Raw genomic sequence first — 26125 nt, forward strand, 5'->3', positions numbered from 1 at the left:
AACATGTCTGTCTGAAATTTACATTTCATTTATTTTGGGGGATTTTAATAGAGAGATAGAACTTTATGTTTATCCTCCATGAAATCCAGTTTGTCGTAGCAGAACACAGACAGCATAGTACAGAGTTAGGATATAAAATAAAGGGGAATACGAGAATATGAATATAAGCATAAATATATACACAAACCATCAGTTTTCAGGAGACAGACACTATCTCGACCTTTAAGAATAGACTTCAATCCTCCCTTAGCTGTGCTGTAATAGCTGTAGGCTGCTGGGGGATTCCCATGATGCATTGAGTTTTTCCTTTTCAGTCACCGTTCTCACTCACTAGTAGGGTTGCCAACCGTCCCTTAAAAAACGGAATCGTCCCGTATTTAGAAACAAAAGTACACGTCCCGTATTGAGCTAATAAGGGACGCACTTTGTCCCGTAATACAGTGAGAATCAAAAGTAGTCTATAAATGTTAATGGAATTAACGCTTTGTTTGAAAACATAATTCCCAGCCCCTCTCCTGCTTTGTGACCAATGAGCTGACAGCACACTTATGACAATTCGAGTATGACAATTCAGATTACCGCTCATCTCATTGGTCGAGGAAAGGTCGCTTACGGAGAAAATACCGGAAGACAACAGATGACCACAACAAGAAGCATGGCCAACAGGGAAACAAACGCCGACACTGCGGTGCAAGTCTCGGACGACAGTACACCTAAAGCTGGGCAGACACTGTGCGATTTTTTCAGTCACGTTATTCAGCTCCTGCTCAAACTGCACGATTGACTCGCAGAGGTTAGAAGTTGGTAGGTCACGATGCAGGGTCTCACACTATACCGCCCGATGCTCTGATGCGACCTGAGTGCTCACACTGTGCCTCCATAACATGAAGGTTATAACAGAAAATCTGTCGCTCCCTCTCTGTCTTTCACTCACACAGACACACCACCACCATCAACTTTGCTAAATTGCTAATGAAAAACATGATCAGGCAGCTGTGATTGAGCAGCATGTAAATCCAACTATTTTCACGGTTGTTGTGGTCGTGATAATTTTGTGATGCCACATGGAAAAGGCTCGGATGAGCTTTCCAAAGTTCTACAAGTTGTGCCTCCATCGCTTGTGTCCAGATCACACGCTGCACAGCTGTGCTGCTCCGTCTTTTTCACCGACGTTTACGTGTTTGCGAGTGAGCAGTGTGAGCGGCTGTGGTGACACCCTCACGAGTGATTGATGATCGGGAGCTGCTCGAGGTATTAATCGCTTCTCGTTACCCCACGTATACTACACGACGCACGATGAAGGCCAAAATCGGGCCGATCACCAAGTCGGTCGCATGACTCAAAAATCGGCTCAAAATGGGCCAAAACTCGCACAGTGTGAGCCCAGCGTTAGAGCAGCAATGTTTGTTCCCCTCAGAGAAAGAAAAGAAAAAAGGCTGCAAAAGTACAGGGAGGACTGGGAAAAGGGAAACACCTGGCTGGGAAAGTGCACGATAACACCTATAAAGCGCACTGCACTGTGTGCTGGCGCACTTTTTCCATAGGCATGCTTCTAGTGGTGGGCACAAGAAGAACAGGGGCGTGACAGCTCGGGGAACCCTTTACCAATTTCTTGTCCACCAGGCCACGGCAGAAGCAGATATGGTATGTAGACACTGGTTTGTTTTTTTAAACCCTCTGGTTAAGGTTAATATGGGCATGTGCAGTGAATATCAGCGCTATGTGGCCAGAAGTGTGATAATATAATTTATTTTGTGTAATAAACAACTGCAAGGATAGATGATTACAACAAATAGATGACTAATACATAAAAGTAATACATAGATGAATAATGATGATGAGTTATGATGCGTAATCATGGGAACAAGTGGGTTTACAAACAGGAGCAGCTGATTAGCATTAGAAAAGCTGAAATAATACCTCAACTGAAGCCAACTGTACTAAATGCACTAAATGTGCACAGTTACAAGAATGATTTTGTTCTATTGTTTTCTATTATTTTAAGTTAAGCAGGACAGAGTTCTTTTAAAGAAAGATTTACTTATATTCTCAAAAGTTAAGCATGACAGGCTTCTGTTTAAGAAAGAGACCTGTTTTACTGTGTTAATGTTGTCATTTTGAGCTAAAAATAAATGGCTAAATGATCATTTGTTTCACATGTGTTCATATCACAAAGAATATGCATCTGCTTAAATCAAATTCAAGTCAAATGGTTAAAGAATAATTTCACACACAAAAAAAAGAGCTACCACACTGGGAAGGGTGAAGACAACTGGGTTGCCCGGCCCTGGCCACGAGGTGTCCCTTATTTATTTTTCAGGGAGTTGGCAACCCTACTCACTAGACCTCCCTGCATAAAAAACAAACAAACAAACAAACAAACAAACAAAACAAACAAACAAAAAAACCCTCTCTGCATTGAATCATATCTGTTATTAACCTGTCTCTCGTCCACAGCATGTCTTTATCCTGTCTTCTCTCTCACAGCAGATGGCCCCGCCCCTCCCTGAGCCTGGTCTGTGCTGAGTTTGTTTCCTCTCTGCTTTGGCGCCTTTCTGCCATCATTGACAGCGTTACTCTTCAACTGCAGGCAAAAACACTGAAAACACCGTTCAAGTCCAAACTCAGTGTTGTAAATGACATCATTCATTTTTGGTAAATTGGTTCATAAGTGGTTATTATTCTGCTGCAGCTTGGACCGACCTGATGCTTTTACTTTGAAAGGTACAGAACGACACGGTGCCGTAAACCAGGTGCCGTAAAGCGCACAGCAGCAGCAGCAGCGGGAGTTTGAATGCGCAGGGAGCTGATTGGTTAGTAAACAGGTAAAAAGACTGTTGAAGTTTAACTGTGAGTCACAAACGTTTCGTTAGCAGCTGGTCGATGAGGGAACAAGGCTGCTGTGAAAGTTTGTCGTGGAAATGTCACTTTGTTATTTCACGGAGCACAAAGCTGCCGACCGCTGCCAAGTGTAACAGCTAGGTTTGGCCACTAGAGGGCGCTCTCGGTAAACTGGTCCTGTTAGCCAGCGATGCAGAGGTTTAAAGGATTCACTGCTGAGTGACGTCACAGACCAGTATAATATGGTGGGTTTATTTAATGGTGTAGAAAAGGCTTAAAGAAGGGTTTAATAACTGCAACAGCACTCTGTGTGGAGGCTGTGAAGGACTAAAGGTGTCATTAAAGACATTTATGATGAATGGATAAGGTTAAAGGTCACACACTGCTGTAAGGACTAGCCTGACAGGACCTGAGGTCCAGTTTAGGACATGTTGGAGTAGAAACAGTGAACACTGTTTTTACTGGTTATTTCTAATGTTTGGACGGACCAATGAGAAATGAGAACATGAGCTCAGGTGTAGCAGAGAGGCTGAAGGTTTGTACCTGTGCACAGAGGGTCAGTGGATACAGAGGATGATGAAGATACATCACCATGTCTCCATGTGAGGAGGGGCAGCTTTGGGTTATGGAGCTATATGAACCTGACAACTCTCTTACAGTCTGACCTTTGACCTCAGACAGTAGCTCTCCTTGGCTGTTTCACCCTCTCAGGTCTGTGTTCAGGGACTTTCAACACTGTCTGACTGGAGGTCATTTAAACCTTTGATTCAACATTTTCCAACCTGATATCTTAACAATATGAGACATCAGTCATTCTGTGTTGCACTAAGAAAAGAACAATTGTGTCATTTGAACTTTGTTATTAAGTTCAGTTGCATTGTTCGTCTGCACCCGTTAACACAGCTGTGTGTGTACCTGTGTTAAAATCCCAGCCATAGGATAGAGAGTAGGGGTGGGGAAAAAATCGATACTGTGTAGCATCGTGATATTTTGTTTGCTAATAATGTATCGATACAGGGACAGCAGAAATCGATATTTTGTTACAAAAAAGGTTTTTGTGCTCCGACTTCAGAGCATGTTGATCCTTTTTCTGAGCAACAATCCTGACACTGTCCAAATGTGTTTAATTGTTTTTGGCAGCAATAAACATGACAGTTTACTTATTTTAATTTAAGACATGTTTTATTTTAATTACGTTTAAAACTTTTTTATTTAATGTAAAATTATATTTTGTTTTAATTTACTGTCAAATTCTTCAGTTGCTGAAGGGGCTGCATTTCATATTGCATAGTTCAGAATAGTTATAATTGTACCAGATGGTTGCATTCAGTTAAGCTGGACTAGACTGTAATACAAACCGTTCAGTTTGTCAACAATAAAACTGAAATGAGAGAAAGACTGAGTGCGAGACTTTGATATTAGATAAAATGAATATTGATAAAGTTTACCTTTATGTACAGAATCTGAATATCGCAAAATATTTTTAAAAATTGCAATAATATCGTATCGTGGGATGTATGGTGATTCCCACCTCTAATAGAGAGGCTATTTGGAAGTGCTCGTCCTTCTGCGGCGGGTCGGAGAGCTGCTTGAATGCACTAATGTTGACTATTTTATGTGACCCCTGCCCCGAATGTTTGAATCTGCTGCGATGCTAATAACAGTCTGCACTCTCTGACCTGTGCTGGCCTTAAAACCACTGCAGGATCTTTTGTCTGCTTTGTGTACACGATGCACTTCTGGAACTGTGACAGTGAATGGATGAATGCATTATAATAGTGTTGAATCCAGCTGATGCTGAAACAGAAGGACTCTTGTTTGAGTTTAATGTCAGTCTTATTTGTCGTACATCTGTAAATGTGATGCAGTCAGATTTTATTCATTTGTTTTTGAGAGAAGCGTAAACATTGGAGTTTACAGAGGATCGATGAGCGAATACAGTCAGACAGATGACGAGAGCTGTAACGTTAAACCACGCAGCTGAGTTTAAGTGTAATAAGAGTTTCCCCACCTGACCACACGCTGTGATCACAGTGTATGTGGATCGATTCCAGTGATTCAGAAGCTCCCAGGACACTCCCACTCACCTGTGGAGGCTCAGAAAGTCAGATTAAAATTGAAAACAAATACAAATTGTGAATTTGCAGACTAAATGTGATGACGATGAGAATAGAAAACAATTTAAAGTATTAAAGCCATGTGAAGCCTTTTGGTTGGACTGCCCTGTGATCAATAACGAAGCACAGCACTGTAAGTTTGAGACGTCTCAGCCCAACCTGATGACACCTCCAGTAACTCCTCCCCCTGTTTTACAGGCTGCTGCAGATCGTTGTTACTGTAACATAGCATTCATACATTCATCTGTTTTCATATTAGTCAGCCAACAGGCTAAAACAGTCTAATGGTGTTAGAAGTTAAACGGAACAGGTTATTTTTCATTACATTTAGTTTAAAACCGATTTTGCAAAGATTACAAAAACTGTTTATTCGTTCAGAGTAACTGAATGAGCTTTGCTACTTTGTAACAGCCGACTGTAACGGTCAGTTAGCCTCAAACAGTCTTTGCTGCTGTCACAGTGGAGACTCTATGTCATGGCTATTCAACTACGAAGTTAGTTGGGCCAGATTTTCAAACCGAGGAATTTATCTGGGCCAGATATATTTTTTGAAGCCAGTAAGCAGCAGATCATGATCAATTTCAAACCCACACAACTGTATTGAAAAACAAGTATTTTTTTATTCCTATTCCCCTATAAATCTGGTGACCTCTCACAAATGCACACCAAGAGGTCCGTTTAAAAAAAAAAAGGGAGCTATAACTAAACTATTTTTTGCACATTTGAAACAATAATAATAACGAAAAAACATTTTGATAATTCCCTTTCAAATTAAAATAAATATTTCGCTGACCACTCGCTTTTCCTGCCATGGATGGAGCCCCATCCGTCACAAGTATACAGACACGCTTCATATCCAGACCATTTTCCTCAAAAAGAGCTGAAATCTTCTCAAACATCATTTCGCCAGCTGTGTGTCCCTCTAACGGTAGTAAACCGAGCAATTTCCCATCCAAAAAACGGACATATATGCACAACTGTGCATTATCAGTTCTGTCTGTGATCTCCTGCTATAGACATTACATCAGTTTTCTTCAGGTCATCTAACAGCATTTCAAACTCGTCTGACGCCAGAACTTCAACTCTACGAATATTTGAACTGTCCTACAGGGGTACGTTTTTAATAGCAGATGTCACACTTACTTTTCACCGCATCCACCACGGCCAGCATGCAGTATTTCGCTGTTTCAGAATCTGTGAAAGGCCTTTTCTTCTTCGCCCAGAAGCAAACACGAAGGGAAGATGCTGCAGCTCTCTTGGGCTGTACAGGACCCTCACCATGGTAGTACAACTCCGGTTGTAAGATTATTAAACTCGGTAAAATGAATAAGTATTTGTCAGTCCAGGCAGGGTTAAACCGACAGTTTTCATTGTAAATTTTGCACTTTTGGAGTGAGAAAGACATGCTGTTGTCGCATCATATGTTACGATGATTGTTTAATATGTTTACATCACGGTGCATTGTGGGTTAAATATTGCTAGGCTACTAGGAGTGTTGCATTCACAGTCTACACTACGCTGTAGGAATTTTTAATTTTTTTTAAATTAACTAATTTTTTGCGTTTTCTCTGTGTTTCTGCCAGGACCACAGGCAGGGCCACTCGCGGGTTGCTTCTGGGCCGCATTTGGCCCGCGGGCCGCCATTTGAATAGGCTTGGTCTATGTGATGGTGTTGTATTGTAGCAGTGAGGGCTGCACTGAGGTACCAGCTGTAACTGTGGAAACAGCAGAAACTCACATCAGAGGCATGTTTGCTTTGTTACTGATGAGATGAACCTTTAATCCCAGCGTGTTCACCTCCTGTTACATGAACAGCAGGAAACGTGTTGGTGCAGGGGAAGAGTTGGATGGAACTTGCTCTGTCTTTGGTTCTAAGTGATAAGAAATGTTAGTAGTTATTTAAATGCTGGTGTTAGACACACTGAGGACAGCAGCACACACACTGCTGCTCTGTGCATGCAAAGCCTGCAGGGAAATGTAGTGCACTACCTGCTACTGTTGCACAGTCTGTGTCACACAGTCATACATGTGTTTGCATGTGTTGTATTTCAACCCAACACACAGCTGTGGAGGTGAGCAGATGTTTGCAGTGACGTGTCCTGAAATAAGCTGATTGCAGGTCCCTGCTGTGACTACAGCATCAGCCCTGGTCCCACTGTGGATCTGTCCTGGAGCCCCTGGATGACTCCCACAGTGGAGGAGGGGCCCTTTGTCACAGTGGCTGACCCAGCACTGCCTCCTGCACCTGGACTCTGGACCCTGCTCCAGGTCATCCACACAAACTCCACAGGAGGTCAGGAGAATTTGGAGCTGGACATTTGGCTCGAGCAGGCACAGCTGGGAATGAGGAGAGTTGTTGTGCAGTCTGTTTATTCATGCACTGCTGCAGCTGCTGATGTCACAGTGTTCATGTTTCATGTGTGAGTAAATGTTTTACTTCATATGATGTTTAGAAAAGCAGTCAAACATCATACTTCCATGCAGTCTGCATCCATCTTTAAATGTCCACACTGATGAAGCAACCACAGGTTTGACCCCTCTATAACAACACTCGAGCTGCCCACGATCACTTTAAGCTCCACACTGTGCTCATCACTGCTGTACAGAACAGTACGGGAAAGGCATGAGTTTAAGAAAGGGGAAGACGAATCCAGCAAAGACCTGAGACGTACACGTGGAGCTGATTCATGTAGTCAGACATGTCTCTGTGAACGGCCAATCACAGGGAGACATTCAGAAGCACAGGAGAAACAGCTGAGATGTGCTGACTGACACAAGACTGACAACAAGTGTTAAAGGTTCAGTTCAAATGGTCAGTTTGTTGGGAGGAGGTCAGGAGAGGGGCTGTGAGTGGGTGGAGATCCTCGTCTTCCTCAGGGAGAACATGTGCTCACTCCTTTCATTTTGAGTTTAAAACAAAAGAACCTGTTTAGATGAGCTGAGAAACTTTAGCATGTTTGAACTCTGTCTCCTTTCTCTCCTCAGTCTGCTGCTGGACGCTGTCAGGCCCATGAAGCTCTGCTGTAAACGCTTCCATGTCCCAGGCTTCACCTTTACCTGCTGACCAATGGGAGGCGTGGCCAAAACCCTGAGGGGAGTGGAGCAGCAGGTAGCAGAGGTGAGCCTCTTGTGTGCAGCCTGTGGGACCAGGGAGGACGTGACAGCCGCTGTGGTGTCTGGATCAATGAAGTTGGTTTAACATGGAGTCGAACATGGAGATGATCCCAGTCTGTGTGCACTCGTGTCTTTGTGAGGCCAGTTTGAAGATGTTTCTGGAAACTGTCACATTTCTGCTCTCAGTCCGAGGTTGAAGATGTCTTTGTTGCATTTACTCGGCTGCAGCACCTTGTAACATGTTCTCCTGTCTGACAACGTTCCAAAAACATGTCCAGGAATATTTGGCTTTCCGTGTTTTCAAGTAATGGTTCGACAGGCTGGAGATGAGCTATCCAAAGCATTCCAACACATGAACACTTTACCTTTACTTTACCTGTGATGTGCAGTTCTGTTGAAAATAGAGAGGACCTTTCCTGCAGTGCTGACAGTGCTGCGCTGTAGCAGCTTTCACCAATGTGCACACGTTCATGCACAGCAGCTGTCTTTGCTGTTGGGGGGGTTTAGTTTAGTCAACAGGAGGTTTTTGTGTCCTTTGCTGTGCAGCTTGTGTTGTGAGGAGGTTACACAGCATCCAGCTCTGGGAACAAGTCCCACCTCTTTGATTTGACGGGATTCTGATGCTCCACCTAAATGCCTCCAGTTTATTGGAAACAGTCTTCCTGTGGTGGGGACGGCCTGGAGCCACAGCTCGATGGAGCTCTGTGTATATTCTTGCTGACAGCAGCGGCGAGCTGTCCATTAATCAGTGCAGCAGCGAGACATGCAGGCATGCTTTGCTGCTGCTGTCAGAAATAACTGACAGGTTACTGTAGTGATTTGATAGATTGATGGAGCCCAGCTGATACTTGTTTGATCGTCCCAACAAATCGTGGATTTCTGCACGAGTCGTTGGCTTCGTGACAAACACTTGCTGATAACAGGAAGTTGCAAAGTGCCCACTGGTGAATAAATATCGTATCAAACCCATGTGATGGTTGAGACTTTCTGCTGTCTCCACTTTACTTTAAATCTTCATTTATTGGCCTTTATAAATGTGATGCATGCACACTGGGGAACGCTAATATCGACTGGTCTGCCTCGTCCCAGTAAGGCTGAAGCTGGCTGGTAGGTGGACGTAAGCTCTGACCTTGGTTTGCTGTCTTTGTGGATCGGCAGGCCTCGGTTACACTTGGGACGTGTTGGGATGTGAAGGAGACTTTCTCTTGCCAACAACATCTCTCATGTCTCTACTGCCGTTTGCACCACTTTGAACTGACTGAATGTGAAGAACTGAAGCATGAAGCAAAGACACACAGGAGACACTGGAACCACTGCAGAGACATGCTGATGACTGAGCTTTGTTTATTCTGACTAGATGATGTCATCAGTCGTCTTCAGTTTTGATTGGCCGTTGGGTTAGTTTTGTAATGGTAACCATGGAGACATGAGCCAAGATTGAAAGAGTTGGACATCGCTGCTGAAGGAAGAAAAAACTGATGCTTTAATTTAAGCAACATGTGACTCTTTTTATTCAACCTAGCTTAGCTGCTACTGTCACACTGTGTTTGCCCATTATCCCAGTGCTTTGGGCTTCTGGGCGGTCATTCACAGTGACCTCACAGGGCTCCAGCCTCACTGTAAGTACAGTCCATACAGCAGCTCATCACACGCTCAGGATTTATCCCTGTGTTTATGCTGCTCTTTGACAGGAGTCTCATTTAAAGACCGCAACGAGTGAAAGAGCAGCTGATAATTCCTGTGACAGAGAAGATGTGAGTCAGGTCAACACTGCCTTCATAAGTGACCCCAGGCTGACGTGGTCAGCACGGACACTCAGACAGGCTGTGGTGGTTTTAAAAACAAAGGAATCCAAAGTGAACCCGAAATCAAACATAACATGGAAACAACAAAGGTTTCTGAGGAGCAGTTACAGAAGTGTTTGTGTGAGCTGTGTTATTCAGTGACTGAGGAGCAAAGTAAGACGAGGCTGTACGACTTTGTGAGACTCATCGGGAAAGGCTCATTGCAGCTCTCAGAGCTGCCCCCTGCTGGCCGGTAGAAAGATTGCAGGTTAAAGGCACTTCCACATTGGCTTCCATTTTTCGACCACATCCATCTTTTAACAAATACACTTCATGGTATTTGTCCACAGGACCTGGTTAACAGGGCAGCACAGTGTTGCAGTTGTTGACAGCTAGAAGGTCTGAGTCTGGATCCACCACCTGGTCTCTGTGCAGTTTGCATGCATGTTTGCATTTGTCCAATAACAGGATAATAGTCTCCAGTGGAACGTCCCCTTTATCTCCAAAGTCTTCATGTGAAGGGTGAGAGCTGCAGTAGGCATGAAACACCACAGGATTGGTGTTTGTGGCTGAGGACATGTTTTTTTTTTCGCCTGTCCCATTTGGTTCTTTAGCCGTCAGAATTGTTGTCTGAAGACCAACAAGGATACCCAATGGATTTACTTTGCCAAATGGATCTTCGTGGCATTGCCGTATTGGTCCATTTGGTCGACCTTTGTTTTTATTATTTATTATATTTTATTTTCAGATGTTACAGACGGGACAGACATGAGTGAGGGATAGGAAAGGGAGAAAGAAAGAGGAAGGAAAGGAAAAACAGAAGGGGAGAGGGACAGTGAGAAAGGGGGGGAGAAAAAAAATAAGAATCTCCTGGATCACCTGTTGAGAGAAGAATAGAAAACAAGCAGAAAAAAAAACAAAGCAACATACTAAACACAACACCATCGCATTAATCTAGCTAAGTGTAAACAGCAGTAAATACTAAATATTCAATGTTGTTGTGCAGCACGCAGGACAGATGTGCTTCGAAGTAGCAGCCAAGAAAGGTGTAGTTTAAGTCTACAAACAGTGAACACCTGTGTGCATACCTGTGTGGATCAGCGCGCTTGTATTCAGCTGAGGACACGTTGAGTCAGAGTGGCTCCAGTTCTGAGGCAGCTAACAGAAATGAGAACGTGGATGCTCAGGGTGGATGTGGGCTCACATTCACAGCTTTCATTTTCAGAGCAACAAACAAGCTGCTGTTGCGTTTTATGGTGTAAAGTTGTGATGCTGATGGAAATGTTGGAAAACTCTCACACATGTGGAGTTTGATCAGCAGGAGCTCAGCAGAGGGACGTTTCCTGTCTCTGTGTTTGTAGCTGAGGAAGAAGCAGAGGGCAGCTCTTTGTTTTTACATTCAGGCTGTGATTTCACTGCACGTTTGAACAGAGAAGGTGACACTGAAACGCTGCCTCAGAGTGACTCGCACTGTGTCACCAGCTCTCCAGCTTCACTCATAAGTGCTGCTTAAAGCCGTCATGCTCAGGCTGTGGGACAGTCACAGAAAGCCTGCTCGCAGTGATTTCATATCATTTACCAATATGTCCACGGAGCTGACCATCAGGATCAAGAAGTGAAGTCAGGGAAGAGCCCAGATAATATCACCTGACTTTGGTCCAGTATACACGGAAATGCTTCTTTTTGCAGAACATAGTGAAGAAAAAGATGCTGCTGTAATGTTGTGTCGTCACACACACACGCTCTTCTATACAGGGAGTGCAGAATTATTAGGCAAATGAGTATTTTGTCCACATCATCCTCTTCATGCATGTTGTCTTACTCCAAGCTGTATAGGCTCGAAAGCCTACTACCAATTAAGCATATTAGGTGATGTGCATCTCTGTAATGAGAAGGGGTGTGGTCTAATGACATCAACACCCTATATCAGGTGTGCATAATTATTAGGCAACGTCCTTTCCTTTGGCAAAATGGGTCAAAAGAAGGACTTGACAGGCTCAGAAAAGTCAAAAATAGTGAGATATCTTGCAGAGGGATGCAGCAGTCTCAAAATTGCAAAGCTTCTGAAGCGTGATCATCGAACAATCAAGCGTTTCATTCAAAATAGTCAACAGGGTCGCAAGAAGCGTGTGGAAAAACCAAGGCGCAAAATAACTGCCCATGAACTGAGAAAAGTCAAGCGTGCAGCTGCCAAGATGCCACTTGCCACCAGTTTGGCCATATTTCAGAGCTGCAACATCACTGGAGTGCCCAAAAGCACAAGGTGTGCAATACTCAGAGACATGGCCAAGGTAAGAAAGGCTGAAAGACGACCACCACTGAACAAGACACACAAGCTGAAACGTCAAGACTGGGCCAAGAAATATCTCAAGACTGGTTTTTCTAAGGTTTTATGGACTGATGAATGAGAGTGAGTCTTGATGGGCCAGATGGATGGGCCCGTGGCTGGATTGGTAAAGGGCAGAGAGCTCCAGTCCCACTCAGACGCCAGCAAGGTGGAGGTGGAGTACTGGTTTGGGCTGGTATCATCAAAGATGAGCTTGTGGGGCCTTTTTGGGTTGAGGATGGAGTCAAGCTCAACTCCCAGTCCTACTGCCAGTTTCTGGAAGACACCTTCTTCAAGCAGTGGTACAGGAAGAAGTCTGCATCCTTCAAGAAAAACATGATTTTCATGCAGGACAATGCTCCATCACACGCGTCCAAGTACTCCACAGCGTGGCTGCAAGAAAGGGTATAAAAGAAGAAAAACTAATGACATGGCCTCCTTGTTCACCTGATCTGAACCCCATTGAGAACCTGTGGTCCATCATCAAATGTGAGATTTACAAGGAGGGAAAACAGTACACCTCTCTGAACAGTGTCTGGGAGGCTGTGGTTGCTGCTGCACGCAATGTTGATGGTGAACAGATCAAAACACTGACAGAATCCATGGATGGCAGGCTTTTGAGTGTCCTTGCAAAGAAAGGTGGCTATATTGGTCGCTGATTTGTTTTTCTTTTGTTTTTGAATGTCAGAACATTCAGCTTTGATATTAATGAGTTTTTTGGGTTCATTGACAACATGGTTGTTGTTCAATAATAAAATTATTCCTCAAAAATACATCTCGCCTAATAATTCTGCACTCCCTGTATGTATATAGATCTATAGATGGATAGAGAAAGATCTCTAGAGCAGCGCTCCCCAACCTTTGTTGCTCCACGGACGGTTTAATGTCAGACAGACCGGCCTTTAAGGCAGATAAATACAACAAAATAAAATGATACGACCAAGACAACAACTGTGATGTTTTGTAAATATAACAAAAAACGTAAATTCACTGTGTAACTGTGTCATTCTGTGTGCTCCACACCAACAATGCTGAGATCAAACATAAATAGGACACAGCAGGAATAAATAGCAAACAGGAGAAATGTGTGCAATAAAGTTTTATACAAAACAAGACAAATGTACACAAAATAAAGACACAGGCACATATTAGATGGTGCTTAGACGTGCTGCAAGGAAAAGCCTGAATAGTCTGTGTGTGAGTGGGCTGAGTGATGAGGGTCACCATGGCTCAGACTGCTGAGGTTGGTGGTGTGTGGAGCTCTCCTGTTCTCAGCTGTGGACCAAACACCCAGGCAGTGGGAAGGCCAGCAGCAGCTCCTGGTCCTGGTGCAGGCGCTGCTGGGCTTGTTCACCAGGGCCCAGCATCATATATCTGGTTGGTGGCTGTAGTTGGAACGAATAAAATGCTTTCAGACTACTTGTGTTGGCTGCTGAATGTGTCAGTCAGTATAGTGTGTGTTTGTTGTTCAGTGGGTCTTAGTCCTGCTTTTAAATCTCTGACTCTACATGAAACTGTCAGGCAGAAGAAAAGCGTCATACTTTCAGTGAATGATGAAGAAATGCACATGAAAAATACTCTGAAAGCTGCTGAAGCGTCCCCGGCCCTTAAGTCCAGCTGTCTCAGTGCAGAGATGTTGTCTCAGAGGTTTGGAGCTCACACACATATTTAAAAAAACATGTCTTTATACTTGAATGCAAATATGATCCATCTCTGCTTCAGCTCGTCTTCAGTGTGCATAGATGTGTTCAGCACAGCAGAGGAGGAGTCTGCAGCCATCTGTCAAACCAGTCTGTGCTGGGACTCTTGTCCAAATGTGATGGAATTATGAAGGTAGAGAAGTTTGATCCACTGAGTAAGATCACGTGGAAAGAGTCTGGCTTTGTTTTTCAGTAGGACAATAATCCCAAACTGTCACGGCCTGGGGATGTGGGGAAGCAGGACCCACAATGCAGGACTGTTGCGATGAAAAGGTGTCTTTATTTACAGTAAAGTAAAATCCCTGCGCGCTCCCATCTCCCGTTTCATGTCCTCGCGCCCGTGCTCCGTGTCTCTGTTCCCTGTGTACAACCTCGTTTCTACAGATCCTCCTTGGAAACACACGAAGGCAGCCGTGAGCACCTTCAACTTCAAACAGATGCTGAGAAACTGATGGGAACGGTCCAGCGTCGAGGAGCGCTCAGCCACACTGTTAAGTAGCTCCCCGACGAGGCTGATCAGCTCCAGGTGGAAGTGGATCTCCTTGGCAGGTGTGACACACCCACCAGGCCTGAAGATGGCTGTAAGCTGGTGCTCAGCACACCCACAAACACACAGACACACTGGGATAACGTTCACTTATCACTGTGGTGTTCAGCGTGTGCTTTACCCGACAGTGTTATGAACCAGCTGTGCAGTCTGAGTGCAGTCTGAGTGCATACGCCGGCTCTCTGTCAGCTCATATACAGACTTTTAAAAGGCTTTTATGAAGCATATAATGGCTCTGGGATCTACCTGTGTATGGCTGCATAGAAACCAGTAATGAACTTCAGTTTGTGGGACTCAGTGTGCCAGCAGTTCAAAGTGCAGGCCTGGGCTTTAAGGTGGAAATCCTGAGTCTGCCTCTTGGCTAAGTGGACAGTATAGATATTACACTATACTTGTGTTCACTGACTTCACTGTAGTCGCTTTGTTTGTGCTTTTTCATGTTTAGTCAGCATTGCATCAGTAAAGCTTCTTGATGATCATATCTGGTGTTGTTGCTGACGTGGCGATCTGCTCTGGAACCTTTCAGGCTGAGTAGACGAGCGTGCTGGGCCAGCGATCAGTGCACCTGCAGGACCTGCTCATCCATGGGAACCATGAAGCTCCTGCTGGCATAATGATCTGTTGATGCCAAAGGAGGTTTGAAACTCTGAAGTCACTGAGTCAGCAGAGTGTTGGCAGCTGTTATGCGCTGTAATATATGTGCTCTGCCACTTTGTGTGGTTACTAAGCTCTACCACTTAAATGGCAATAATAACAGCACTTACAGTGGATGGTAGAATAATGAAATGTTGCAGTCCTGACTTGTGACCATTCTCTCTGCTATGTTTCTACAGGTAGACTGCATGGCTGCAGTGTTGCAGTGGGACTGAAAACACCTGAGTGTGAAGATGTTGTCCCTGTAGTGTGCTGAAGCTTGTTTATAATGACATATGCTGTTTGGATATCTGCACTTGTTGTCCTTACCGTTGGAAATAAACCTGTGCATTAGGGCCCTGCAGTCAGTGACAGTATGTCAGTGTTCTGTGTAATGTATCACTATACTTGAATCCATTTCATTTTCATTCATAGCCTCATATAGAGAATGGCATTTACACAGACGCACTGATGCAGGGCTTTCTGTTTCTATCAGTTCAGCTCCATCATTAGTCTTTACAAACGTTACAGACACACAGAACCAAAGTCCAGGTATGTGTGGTCCACATGAGTCCAGCCTGCAGGAGAAACTGTCCCTGTAGCCAACCTAGCATGTTTGTGTAGCAGCTCACTTTGTGTCAGATGTGATCTGTGTAAAAGCTTTAAGTTGTTTTGTCCTGTGATCACTGCGTTCAGTCAAGTCTCCTGTCAGCCATCGCTGACAGTTCAGCAACCCGACCACGTTCAAAAGGGGCTTCTTAATCACATGTCATGTAAACTGAACAGTTACAGTGTTTCCTCATTTAGAGTCTAGTTAGCCTTAGTCCTCTGCAGACTGAGATTCATCCTGTCACGTTTTTGGGTTCTCTGCAGGAATGCATGGTTCCATCTCCCAGACCCCTGCAGTCCCAAATCATCACACCCTGCTTCTCCGTCAGGACTCTGCATGTGACACTCTCGGACAGGTTCAACTCAAATATACTGGAACTTTTCTAAGACAAACAAATTTGGACTCCAGTTTGCTCCAGTTATTCATCAGACTTCTTTAGGAACGTTTCAGTCTGCATTTTTGTCCTAAAGAGCAAACAACGTTTTTATTTCTTGGACACTGTCCTTCACTCTGAGGGACGTTCATTTTCACTGACAGCCCCTGGACGGTGTGGATCGCTGCTGTGTGTGGATTCATGTTAGAATATCACCACGACTCTGATTTCTGATGCAGCTGCTTTTATTTGCTCAGATTTTCCATCAGTCTGATGTCTTAATTTTTCTCTTAATTATTTTTCATGTGACTAATTAATGCAGACACAGCTCTAAAGGCTAACGCAGGAGTTGCCAGTGTAGTTTCATTTTGTGGCTTTCAGTTTCTACTTTCCTCTTCATCATGTGAGAAAAGCTCGTGTTAAGCATTTGTTCTTAAATGTTCATGAAAAAAATATTCAAGCTGTAGTTGTCATGCTGATCAGCTTCCCAGTGAACCTGTTTAACCTGTGAGGGGCTTCATGGTCTGTTTTCTAAAGAGTTCATTCGTTCTACTCAAACGAGGAAGTGCTTGGAGACGATGTGGTCAGTGTGTCAGTAGAAACTAAAAAGAAGAAGAGCCTGTTTCTGACCGCTCAGTCTTGGTGAAGTCTTCATACAGAAGGTACAGTTGCATTTTTTCAGTATCACTGTTGCTTTTTTGTATATTGAACTCTGATAATGATAAATGAGGATTATAGTAACTTTACACTGTGCTAATATTAGCTCTGCTTGTATGTTGCAGTCATGGCGTCGGCTCTGGTGTCTGAGGACAGTCTTCTTTGTCCCGTCTGTCTGAGTGTGTTCACTAAACCTGTGTCGATTCCCTGTGGACACAACTTCTGTATGAACTGTATCACAGAGTACTGGAGCACCCTGTCTGTACTCCAATGTCCACTGTGCAAAGAGACGTTTTACACCAGGCCGTTGCTTCGGGTTAACCCTGTCATTGCTGAAATGGCAGAAAAGGTTAAAAAATCTGCTCAAGAAATGTTGTTGAGTTCATCTGAACAAGCAGGACATGAAGACGTGCTCTGCAGCATCTGTGCAGGGTCAAAGGTCAGCGCCCTGAAGTCCTGTTTAATGTGTTTAGTGTCCTACTGTCAAACACATCTGGAGCCTCATCAGAGGATTTCAGCTTTGAAGAAACACAAGCTGATCGATCCAGTTAAGAACCTGGAGAGCAGAATATGTCAGGATCACGGTGAGCCTTTGGAGCTGATCTGCAGACTGGATCAAGTGTTTCTGTGTCAGTCCTGTAAATGCAGTGACCATAAAACACATGAAACAGTGAGTCTGGAGGACGAGGCTGAAATGAGGAAATCCCAGCTGAGATTAGAAAATAACAGCATGGATCAGATGATCCAGGAGCGTGAGCAGAAAATCCAGGAGCTTCAACAGTCAGTGAAGACCAGCAGAAGTAAAGCTGAGGAGGCGTTATCGTACAGCAGGAAGGTGATGACCGCTTTGGTGCAGCACATAAAGACAGAGTTCACCAGACTGTCTGAGGCGATCGAGACGAAGCAGGAAATAAATGAGACGGAGGCAGAAAGCTTTATATATGAGCTGCAGGCAGAGATTACACACATGAAGAAGAAGAAGCTGCAGTTTCATGAAGCTTCGCTCATCAGAGACCCCTTCAGCTTCCTGGAGAACGTCCTCCCTCTTACCTACAATAAGCCCCAGCTGCAGGACTGGTCTGCTGTGACTGTAACCAGTGACCAGTTTATGATTCAGGAGACCCTGGCCGAGCTGGAGACAGCAGTCAGAGAAGAAGTCAGCACGCTCTATGATATAAACTTCAGAGATGGGAAAGAACAAAGGTATGATCTGAATGTTTTCATGGCTTGGTCCAGATATGGGTTCTCCTTGAAACACGGTGAGGTCACTCAATCAAAATCAGTCAGTGTCTCCATCTCGACACCCCTTTTTGTACATGAACTTTTGTTTGTTCAGTAAAAATCAAGAATAGTTTAGTCTAGGTGGATTTCCAGGTGCAGCCAAGTGGCAGAGGGCTTTCGGTCCGTCGTGGTGAAGAGCTGAGCGTAAAAGCGAAGCTCTCAATTTACTGTTCGATCTAAGTCCCTACCCTCACCTATGGTCACGAGCTGTGGGTAGTGACTGAAAGAACGAGATCAAGGATACAAGCGGCGGAAATGAGCTTCCTCCGAAGGGTGGCTGGCCTCTCCCTTAGAGATAGGGTGAGAAGTTCGGCCATCCGGGAGGGGCTCAGAGTAGAGCCGCTGCTGCTCCACATTGAAAGGAGCCTTTTTTTGTGTTTTTCGGGCATCTGATAAGGATGCCTCCTGGAGGCCTCCTGGGTGAGGTGTCCCACCGGGAGGAGGCCCCGGGCAGACCCAGGACACGCTGGAGAGATTATATCTCTCGGCTGGCCTGGGAACGCCTTGGTGTTCCTCCGGACAAGCTAGAAGAGGTGGCTGGGGAGAGGGAGGTCTGGGCTTCTCTGCTTAGGCTGCTTTATACAACTTTCCTCTTTCACCCATTTATACAAGCACTTTGTTGTTTTTGTTACCTAAGTGCTCACTCTGATTGTAACATCGGAGAGCAACCTGGGGTTCAGCATCTTGCCCGAGGATACTTTTGGACGTCCAAATACTTCTCAGAATTATAATCCAACACATCAATTACGATGATGATGATAATAATGATGATAATCATCATGGTGAGGAGGAGGAATAGAGTCAAATCCAAGTGCAACAAGGACAGTTTCCCCTTGGTGCTGCTGCTGAAATTTCCAAGGGTGAACTTCTGCAATCCTTTGAACCTCTCTCTCTTACAGTCACTGTTCTGTGAGTGCTGTCAGTTTGACATACCTCAGAGGTGCTCTGATTCCTCTATCCTCTCTCCATCTCATCTCCTCCAGTTTCTGGACCTTCTCTGTGTTTCCTTTCTCCTCCATCTTCTCAATCAGGAAGTCCAAGTGGACAGTAGTGGATGCTGAATCAGCTTTCAGAGCGATCTGCTCCAGTCTGACTACATGCTGGTAGGACTCATCCAGAAACTGGGACTTCTCTGCTGTCAGCAGTTTCATTTCCTTTCCAAGTAAATGAACATCCTTCTCTTTTGTTGGTGGTTCGTTCTCCTGACCGCTCCTTATCCTGGTCACATATCTCCACTTTCCTTTCACATGCACTGATGCAGGACACTTGTTGGTGCATGACGTGCAGAGACCATCTCTAAAGACCTCACAGTGATTTAAGGGCACCGTGCATCCAGGATAGTGACAGTTCTCCTCACAGACTGTACAGCTGACAGCTGCTTTCAAACCCGGCCCAGGCATCTCTGATAGGTTCTTTATGTTTAAAAACTTCAGCAACAAATGGAGTGACCTCTTCATTCATGTTGTCATGTTTCTCCAGAGCTTCCTGACTCTGTTTCATCTCTCTCTGTTTCACTTCAGTGAATTTGATCCTTTCTTGCAGGTTTTGGATGCAGGCTGTCAGTCTGATACTTTCCTTTAACACTTTAAATGCTGCCTCTGGCTTTAGAGGTGTAGTTTCCTTCAGGAAGGCTGTGAACTCTGAGCTTCCAAAATTTAGTTTCAGGTATTTTTCTTTCTCGTCTTCAAGCTGGAGAGTTATTGAACAGGAAGTGAACAGACTGATTCTTCTCATTTTTGACACATTTAATTTTTGAATCTTCAAGATCTTGAAGGGCATATTTAGGGTTTCTTACATCTGAGTGTGTGATGAGAGCTACAAAGTTTTTCTCCATTTTCTCCACATTCAAAGATAAAGTGATATTCCAACATGGATTTATTACCCAAAGTTTGATTCTGTTCATCTGGACGTAGTGTTTTCAGTGGGAGAAACGTTTCTTCATTCATCCAGGTTTCTTCAGTCTCAGCTGACTGCAGGCTTCAATCTTATAAACAGTACATTTGCATAATGACTGAAACCAGCCCACTGGAGGAACAGTGGGCTGGGAGGTCAGCTTATGATCATTAATATGCATTTCTCATGACCACTGATCAAAGGCCATTGATCAATGGCCTGATTGGTTGACGAGATATACAGTGGCTTGCAAAAGTATTCGGCCCCCTTGAACTTTTCCACATTTTGTCACATTACAGCCACAAACATGAATCAATTTTATTGGAATTCCACGTGAGAGACCAACACAAAGTGGTGCACACGTGAGAAGTGGAACGAAAGTCATACATGATTCCAAACATTTCTTACACATAAATAACTGCAAAGTTATTTAGTCCAGCATCTCATCCCCAAACTGTGATGGGCACTTCAACCATTTCCAGCTGGAAATCATGGCCTCAGACTGAGCAGTGCTGAGTCTGAGGCCAGCCCCTTCACTACAGACAGAGGGTTACAGCTGGAGGTTATTGTTCAGTCATGGACTAACTATTTTAGTTAATGGAAAGAAATTTTAAATTATTTTATATCGAGTCCAACTATAAAAATAAAACAAATGTAAAATATAAATAAATAAAAACAAAATAAATAAGTATAGATATGAAGTGTCACTTTTTTCTAACTTTAACATCAAATTTTTTAAATCATCCCAATATTCTAATACTGACAATAAAAATGAAATTAAAACTGTATTGTTACGTTCTTTGTCTAGGCGTGTATTGAACGCAACAAGAAATTGGCCCCACTCCCGCTCCACCAAAGCAAGAACACAAACAGTCGTATCTTTTAAAGTGCTAATCAGCCATTTATTTGCTTCAGCAGTGAGCAGTGCCAAAAATAACAAACAAAACTCCCTAATGGTCCCTACGCTTTCCTACACAAATGAAAACCAAACAAAAGACAATTCTCTTACCTAACTTTTTACATGAAAAACAGGAGAAAACTTAATCAACAAAAATGGCTTCTCACGCCTTCTAGGCTGCTGCAGTGAAGGATATATACAAGGTGAACAAAATACACGATTGCTACTTGACAAAACTATTTACAGCTATTTACAAAATTGAGGTACTAATGCCACACAGACACACACACACACGAGGTTATACCTGCAGATCAGTTTGGCAAAGACACTCTACACAGCAACGAATCAAAACACAGGTTCTTTGTTGGATGGTGGCGGTTAGGAGAGAAGGGGCCAGGTGGCTGTCATCCGGTAGTTAAGTACTGGAGGTGATTAGCCAATTATCCAATCCCAGGACAGGAAGAGACTCCACCCAGCTACTCAGCAGGCACGCCAAGGTGTCCACCTCCTAAGAGAGAAAGGGAAAAGACCCACAGCCATCCTCTGGTGGGAGGACTCACACATAAAGCAAACACTGAAAACATTAGATCATAACACTTCCCCCCCACCCACAAATCAAACATCTAACCCCAAATGAAATGTTTGATTCAAGACCTAGAGAGGGCATCAGCCATGACGTTCTCTAAGCCCTTTTTGTACCGGATTTCAATGTTGAAGTCCTGGAGGAGTAGGGACCAGCGCATAAGGCGCTGGTTGCTGTTCTGCATCCGAGTTAGGAACTGGAGAGGGTTGTGGTCAGAGAACCCGACAGTTGGAACAGGACTGGACCCAAGGTACACTTCAAAGTGCTGCAAGGCTAGCAATAAGGCTAAGGCTTCCTTTTCAATCGTGCTTTAATGCAATTGGTGTTTTAGGAATTTTTTGGAAAAGAAACAGACTGGAATGTCAATGCCATTTCCATCCTCCTGCACCAGCCCCGAAAGCACTGGCGTCCACCTCAAGCTTGAACGGACGTGCGAAATCAGGGGCGGCCAACACAGGAGCACTGCAAAGGAGGGCTTTGGCAGCTTCGAAAGCAAACTGACATGTCTCTGACCACACAAATGGTGATTTTGGACTGGCAAGACTGGTTAGTGTGGCTACTACCTCGGAGAAGTTTTTGCAGAACCCACGATAATAACTTGCCATGCCTAGAAAACGACGCAGCTCCCGACGTGTCTGCGGAGCTGGGAAGTTTAATATGGCCTGCACTTTCACAGCAACAGGGAGGACTTGACCCTGTCCTACTTGTTTCCCTAGGTCGGTTACAACAGCCTTTCCAAACTCACACTTAGCCAAGTTCAGTGTCAGAGAGGCATCACGCAAACGGTCAAATATTTCACTGAGAGTTCAGTCCAGGTGGATGAATAGGCCACTATATCATCCAGATACACTTCACAGTTTATGACTCCAGGTAACACAGTGTTCATCAGTCGTTGGAATGTGGCGGGAGCATTTCTTAACCCGAACGGCATGACGGTGTATTGCAAAAAGTGGTCGGGTGTAACAAAGGCACTGATTTCTGATGCGCGTTTGGTTAATGGGACTTTCCAGTATCCTTTTAGGAGGTTGAGTTTGGTCACAAAGTTTGCAGAGCCCACACGATCGACCAGGTCATTCATGCGTGGGAGTGGAAAAGAGTCTGGTTTTGTAGCAGCGTTTACCTTTCGGTAATCGTTACAGAAACGGGAGGTTTGATCGGGTTTTGGAATGAGCAATGATGGTGAGCTCCAAGAACTATTACTGGGAAGGGCAAAACCATGGTCAAGCTGATACTGGACTTCTTGCTGCATTATGGCATGCTTAGTGGGATTTACTCTGTAGGCATGTTGCTTTATTGGCTTGTGATCACCCACGTCAATATCATGACTTAGCACGTGTGTTTGAGTGGGGATATCACCAAAAAGAGTTGGGTAATTGTTAATGAGCTCTCGGACATCAGATTTGGCAGGATCAGACAGATGTGCTAAATAGACATCCAAGTCAGCCAGACGTGCACCGGAAACAGAGCTGTGCCTATCATCCAACCCATCATCGCAGGGACTATATAAGGGTTGAGAGACGGACACTGACACAATAGGTGACACAGCAGGTGACGGACCGGAGGGAGAAGGGTAGCAGCAGCTATGGCTCACCCAGATGATGTCATGCCAATCCAATCAAAGGTTGAGGGAAAATAAAAGTCTAATAAAAAGAATCAGAGTGACCACTAATGCTTTGGGAGAGCAGACAGACAAAAATAAGAATCTAATTGGAAAAAAGAAAAAACAAAAAGGTTTAATTTTATGTGACCTTTGACCCTGAGCAGAAAAGGATCAGCTCAGGTTTCAGTGTTAAACAGGAACCTGTTCATAATGTTTACATGTTTGCTGAAGACTTTCTATGCTTTTCTGTGCAGGATCAGTTTGATCTCATCACCACATGAAGACATCATCTCAGACAGTTTTCTCATCAGGTCAGGACCTCCTGCTGTCTACCAGCTGAGACCGAAGAAACAGAAGACTGGAACTCTGACAAGAATGACTGTTGGAGAAAAACGTCCAAACAAGCCGAACAGAACCATCTTACTGGTGGGAGAAACAGGAGCAGGAAAATCTACTCTGACCAACGCTCTGCTCAACTACACCATGGGAGTGAAGTGGGAGGATGAAGTCTGGTTTATGATCTCAGAGGAGGAGAGAAGAAGTCAGACATCAGATGTGATCGTGTACGAGATCTTTGGTTTTGAAGATGAAACTCTGCCCTACTCTCTGACCATCATCAATACTCCTGGATATGGAGACACCAGAGGGATCGAACATGATGACATCATCAGTCACAGATTATTGGACCTGTTTCAATCAGAGGATGGGGTCCATGAAGTTCATGCAGTGGGTCTGGTGATGAAGGTGAGTGATAATCGACTGAGTGAGAGATTGAGGTACGTCTTTGATTCAGTGATGTCTCTGTTTGGAAAGAACTTGGAGAAAAACATCATAGCTCTGATCACACACTCAGATGGAAGCAGACCTGAAAACCCTCTTCAAGTTCTTGAAGCTGCAAACATTAAATGTGCCAAAAATGAGGACAGTCAGCCTGCTCACTTCCTGTTTAATAACTGCCAGCTTGAAGAGCGAATGGAGGAAAACACAATTTTTAGAAATTCATGGGAACTTACACAGACAAACATGGATCATTTGACAAACTTGTTGGGAAAATCTAATCCTCAAAAACTGATGAAAACAGCCGAAGTGTTAAATGAACGAATAAGACTGAAAGCCTGCATCCAAAACCTGGAAGACAGATTCGAGCTGGTTGAACTGAAACAAAGAGAAATCAGAGAGATCCGAGAAGCTCTGAAGCAGACGAATCACAGAAATAAAATGGAAATTGAGAAAATATTGAGTCTTTTGGAAAATCTTGAAAAGGAAATGAAAGTGTTGACAGCAGAAAAGCAAAAGTGGCTAAGTGACTCCTACCAGCATGCTGTCAGACTGGAGGAAATCGCTCTGAAAGCTGATTCAGCATCCACTGTTGCCCACTTGGACTTCCTGATTGAGAAGATGAAGGAGGAAGGAGACACGGAGAAGGTCCAGAAACTGGAGGAGATGAGGAGAGAGGATGGAGGAACCGAAGAAGCAGTGCAAGCTTAAACGAACACCATCACCAACATTGGGAGACTCTTCCTCTGGCATACGTGAAACATGTAAAGAAGCATCAGGCAGATGGTACTGATGCTGCTACATGTTCAGATGTACACAGATGCTGATTGTTGATGTGGACATGAGGGCCTCCTTCTAAGACGGGAACATCATGTATGCTTTCATATTTTATCCAGTTAAAAATATCAATTCTCATGTTAAAAAATGCTTATTATTAATATACATGTATTTCACACAGATATTTGTACTTATGCACATGACAAATATTACTACATAAACTCCACAGTCAGTTATTATGCAGAGCAGAGCTGCCAGCTGTGCTGTAAATGCAGTGAGGGCGCCCCCTGCTGTTTAACGATCAGTACAACAGTGTGTGAGAACAGCTCCCTGCTCCTCTGACGTCACAAACTAAACTCTGTGTTCTCCACAAATACATGTGTTTCTGTCACGTTGTTCTAATGTCAGTGTGAGCTTTATCCTGCTGCTCCTCTCATGCTGACTCAGTAAACTGGTTGTGGGACAGTAACGTGTCACTGACACGATCCAGAGACAGTCCAACATGTTGTTGTCTTTCAGTGAGTGCAGAGGATGTCATTGACACGATGCCTCGGATTCTTCATGTGTTCATGCTGGATATTTGTGATGGCTCAGGCCGAGCGGAAACATTTGGATCCTTTCATGTTGGACTTGATCTGTTCAGATTCTCTGTATTCGGGTCTTCCACATGAATCGTCTCCTGCTCGATGCACTTTTCTGTCAATCCTCAATAAAATCTGCTTCATTCAGTCACTTTGCTCAGAGAGTCTTTACTGGATCATCAGCTGATTTTCTTTGTTTCTCTTTGTTCCTCAAACACTTTCAGTTTATTGCAAGCAGCAGCTCTCACACACACTCAGCAAACACACACAAAGCTCCATCACAGCTGAGATTTCATTCAGTTGTCAGGAAGAACCTGAGTCTTCTGGAGGAAGCAAGCCCATAAAATGCTCTTTACATTCCTGTAATTAGTGATACAGTTCCACTGTAACAACAGTATAATCATCTATTTATATTTATTTATTCATCATTAAAACATTAGTATTATAATACATTATACATTATAATACAGTAACACTCATCATGACAACAGCAGCATATCCTCACATGTAATTATTAGAGATGGACCGATCCGATATTACGTATCGGTATCGGTCCGATACTGACCTAAATTACTGGATCGGATATCGGAGAAAAATAAAAAATGTAATCCGATCCATTAAATATCACGAAAGCACCTCACAAAACTTGCAACACGCTGTAACTCACCTCAGAACGTTAGCACGTCGGAGCAGTATGCATCACGTGATAGAGCAGCTGTGGCATGCGGGACCTGTCGGTGGTCTGGATAGCATGTGGAGCTTCGCTAGCAACCCGGCATTTCATCTCCGACAAAGTTATCCCCGAGAGAAGTAAAGCACGTGTGTAAGTCCATCTCTAAATGTTTGTAAAGCATTCCTGCGTTAAGCTTAACAAGCGATATATGGAGCGACTGCCTCTCTCCCTCTCTCTCCTGCTTCAATCATGAAACTGATCAATGATCAGCTGATCGTCTCTCTTGTTTGTTTTTGGCCCACTTTGCACCAGAAAGAGGAAACCAGCGGCTGAACAACAGCAGCACGTTTAAGCTTGATA

The 26125-nt window shown here is 44.1% G+C and overlaps 1 protein-coding gene, 1 long non-coding RNA gene and 1 pseudogene across 2 annotated transcripts; 2 read left to right on the forward strand and 1 right to left on the reverse strand.

Moving 5' to 3' along the window:
- Positions 1-1659: 1659 nt before the first annotated feature.
- LOC146712261 (uncharacterized) lies at positions 1660-15419 on the forward strand. The gene is made up of 5 exons (XR_014916800.1): positions 1660-2460; positions 2491-2825; positions 7944-8076; positions 14956-15065; positions 15263-15419. It is a non-coding gene; the product is annotated as an uncharacterized LOC146712261 (long non-coding RNA).
- Positions 15420-16831: 1412 nt separating this feature from the next.
- On the forward strand, positions 16832-25233 carry LOC146712262 (uncharacterized). The gene is made up of 2 exons (XM_085452015.1): positions 16832-17905; positions 23212-25233. Exons 1-2 carry the CDS (start codon positions 16929-16931, stop codon positions 24443-24445), a joined length of 2211 nt encoding a protein of 736 aa, XP_085308141.1. The 5' UTR covers positions 16832-16928; the 3' UTR covers positions 24446-25233.
- On the reverse strand, positions 18883-19817 carry LOC146712263 (uncharacterized; annotated as a pseudogene).
- Positions 25234-26125: the final 892 nt, after the last annotated feature.

The sequence above is a fragment of the Copadichromis virginalis genome, linkage group LG3 (assembly GCF_057382275.1).
Source record: "Copadichromis virginalis isolate Kocher_CV1m ecotype Utaka linkage group LG3, C_Virginalis_male_GT1.1, whole genome shotgun sequence".
NCBI lineage: Eukaryota > Metazoa > Chordata > Actinopteri > Cichliformes > Cichlidae > Copadichromis > Copadichromis virginalis.

Bases quoted from the DNA above. Each gene is read 5' to 3' on its own strand.
- LOC146712262 (XM_085452015.1), top strand. From the start codon at position 16,929: ATGAACTGTATCACAGAGTACTGGAGCACCCTGTCTGTACTCCAATGT. The intron at 17,906-23,211 runs GTATGATCTGAA...TTTTCTGTGCAG, and splicing joins AGAGATGGGAAAGAACAAAG to GATCAGTTTGATCTCATCAC.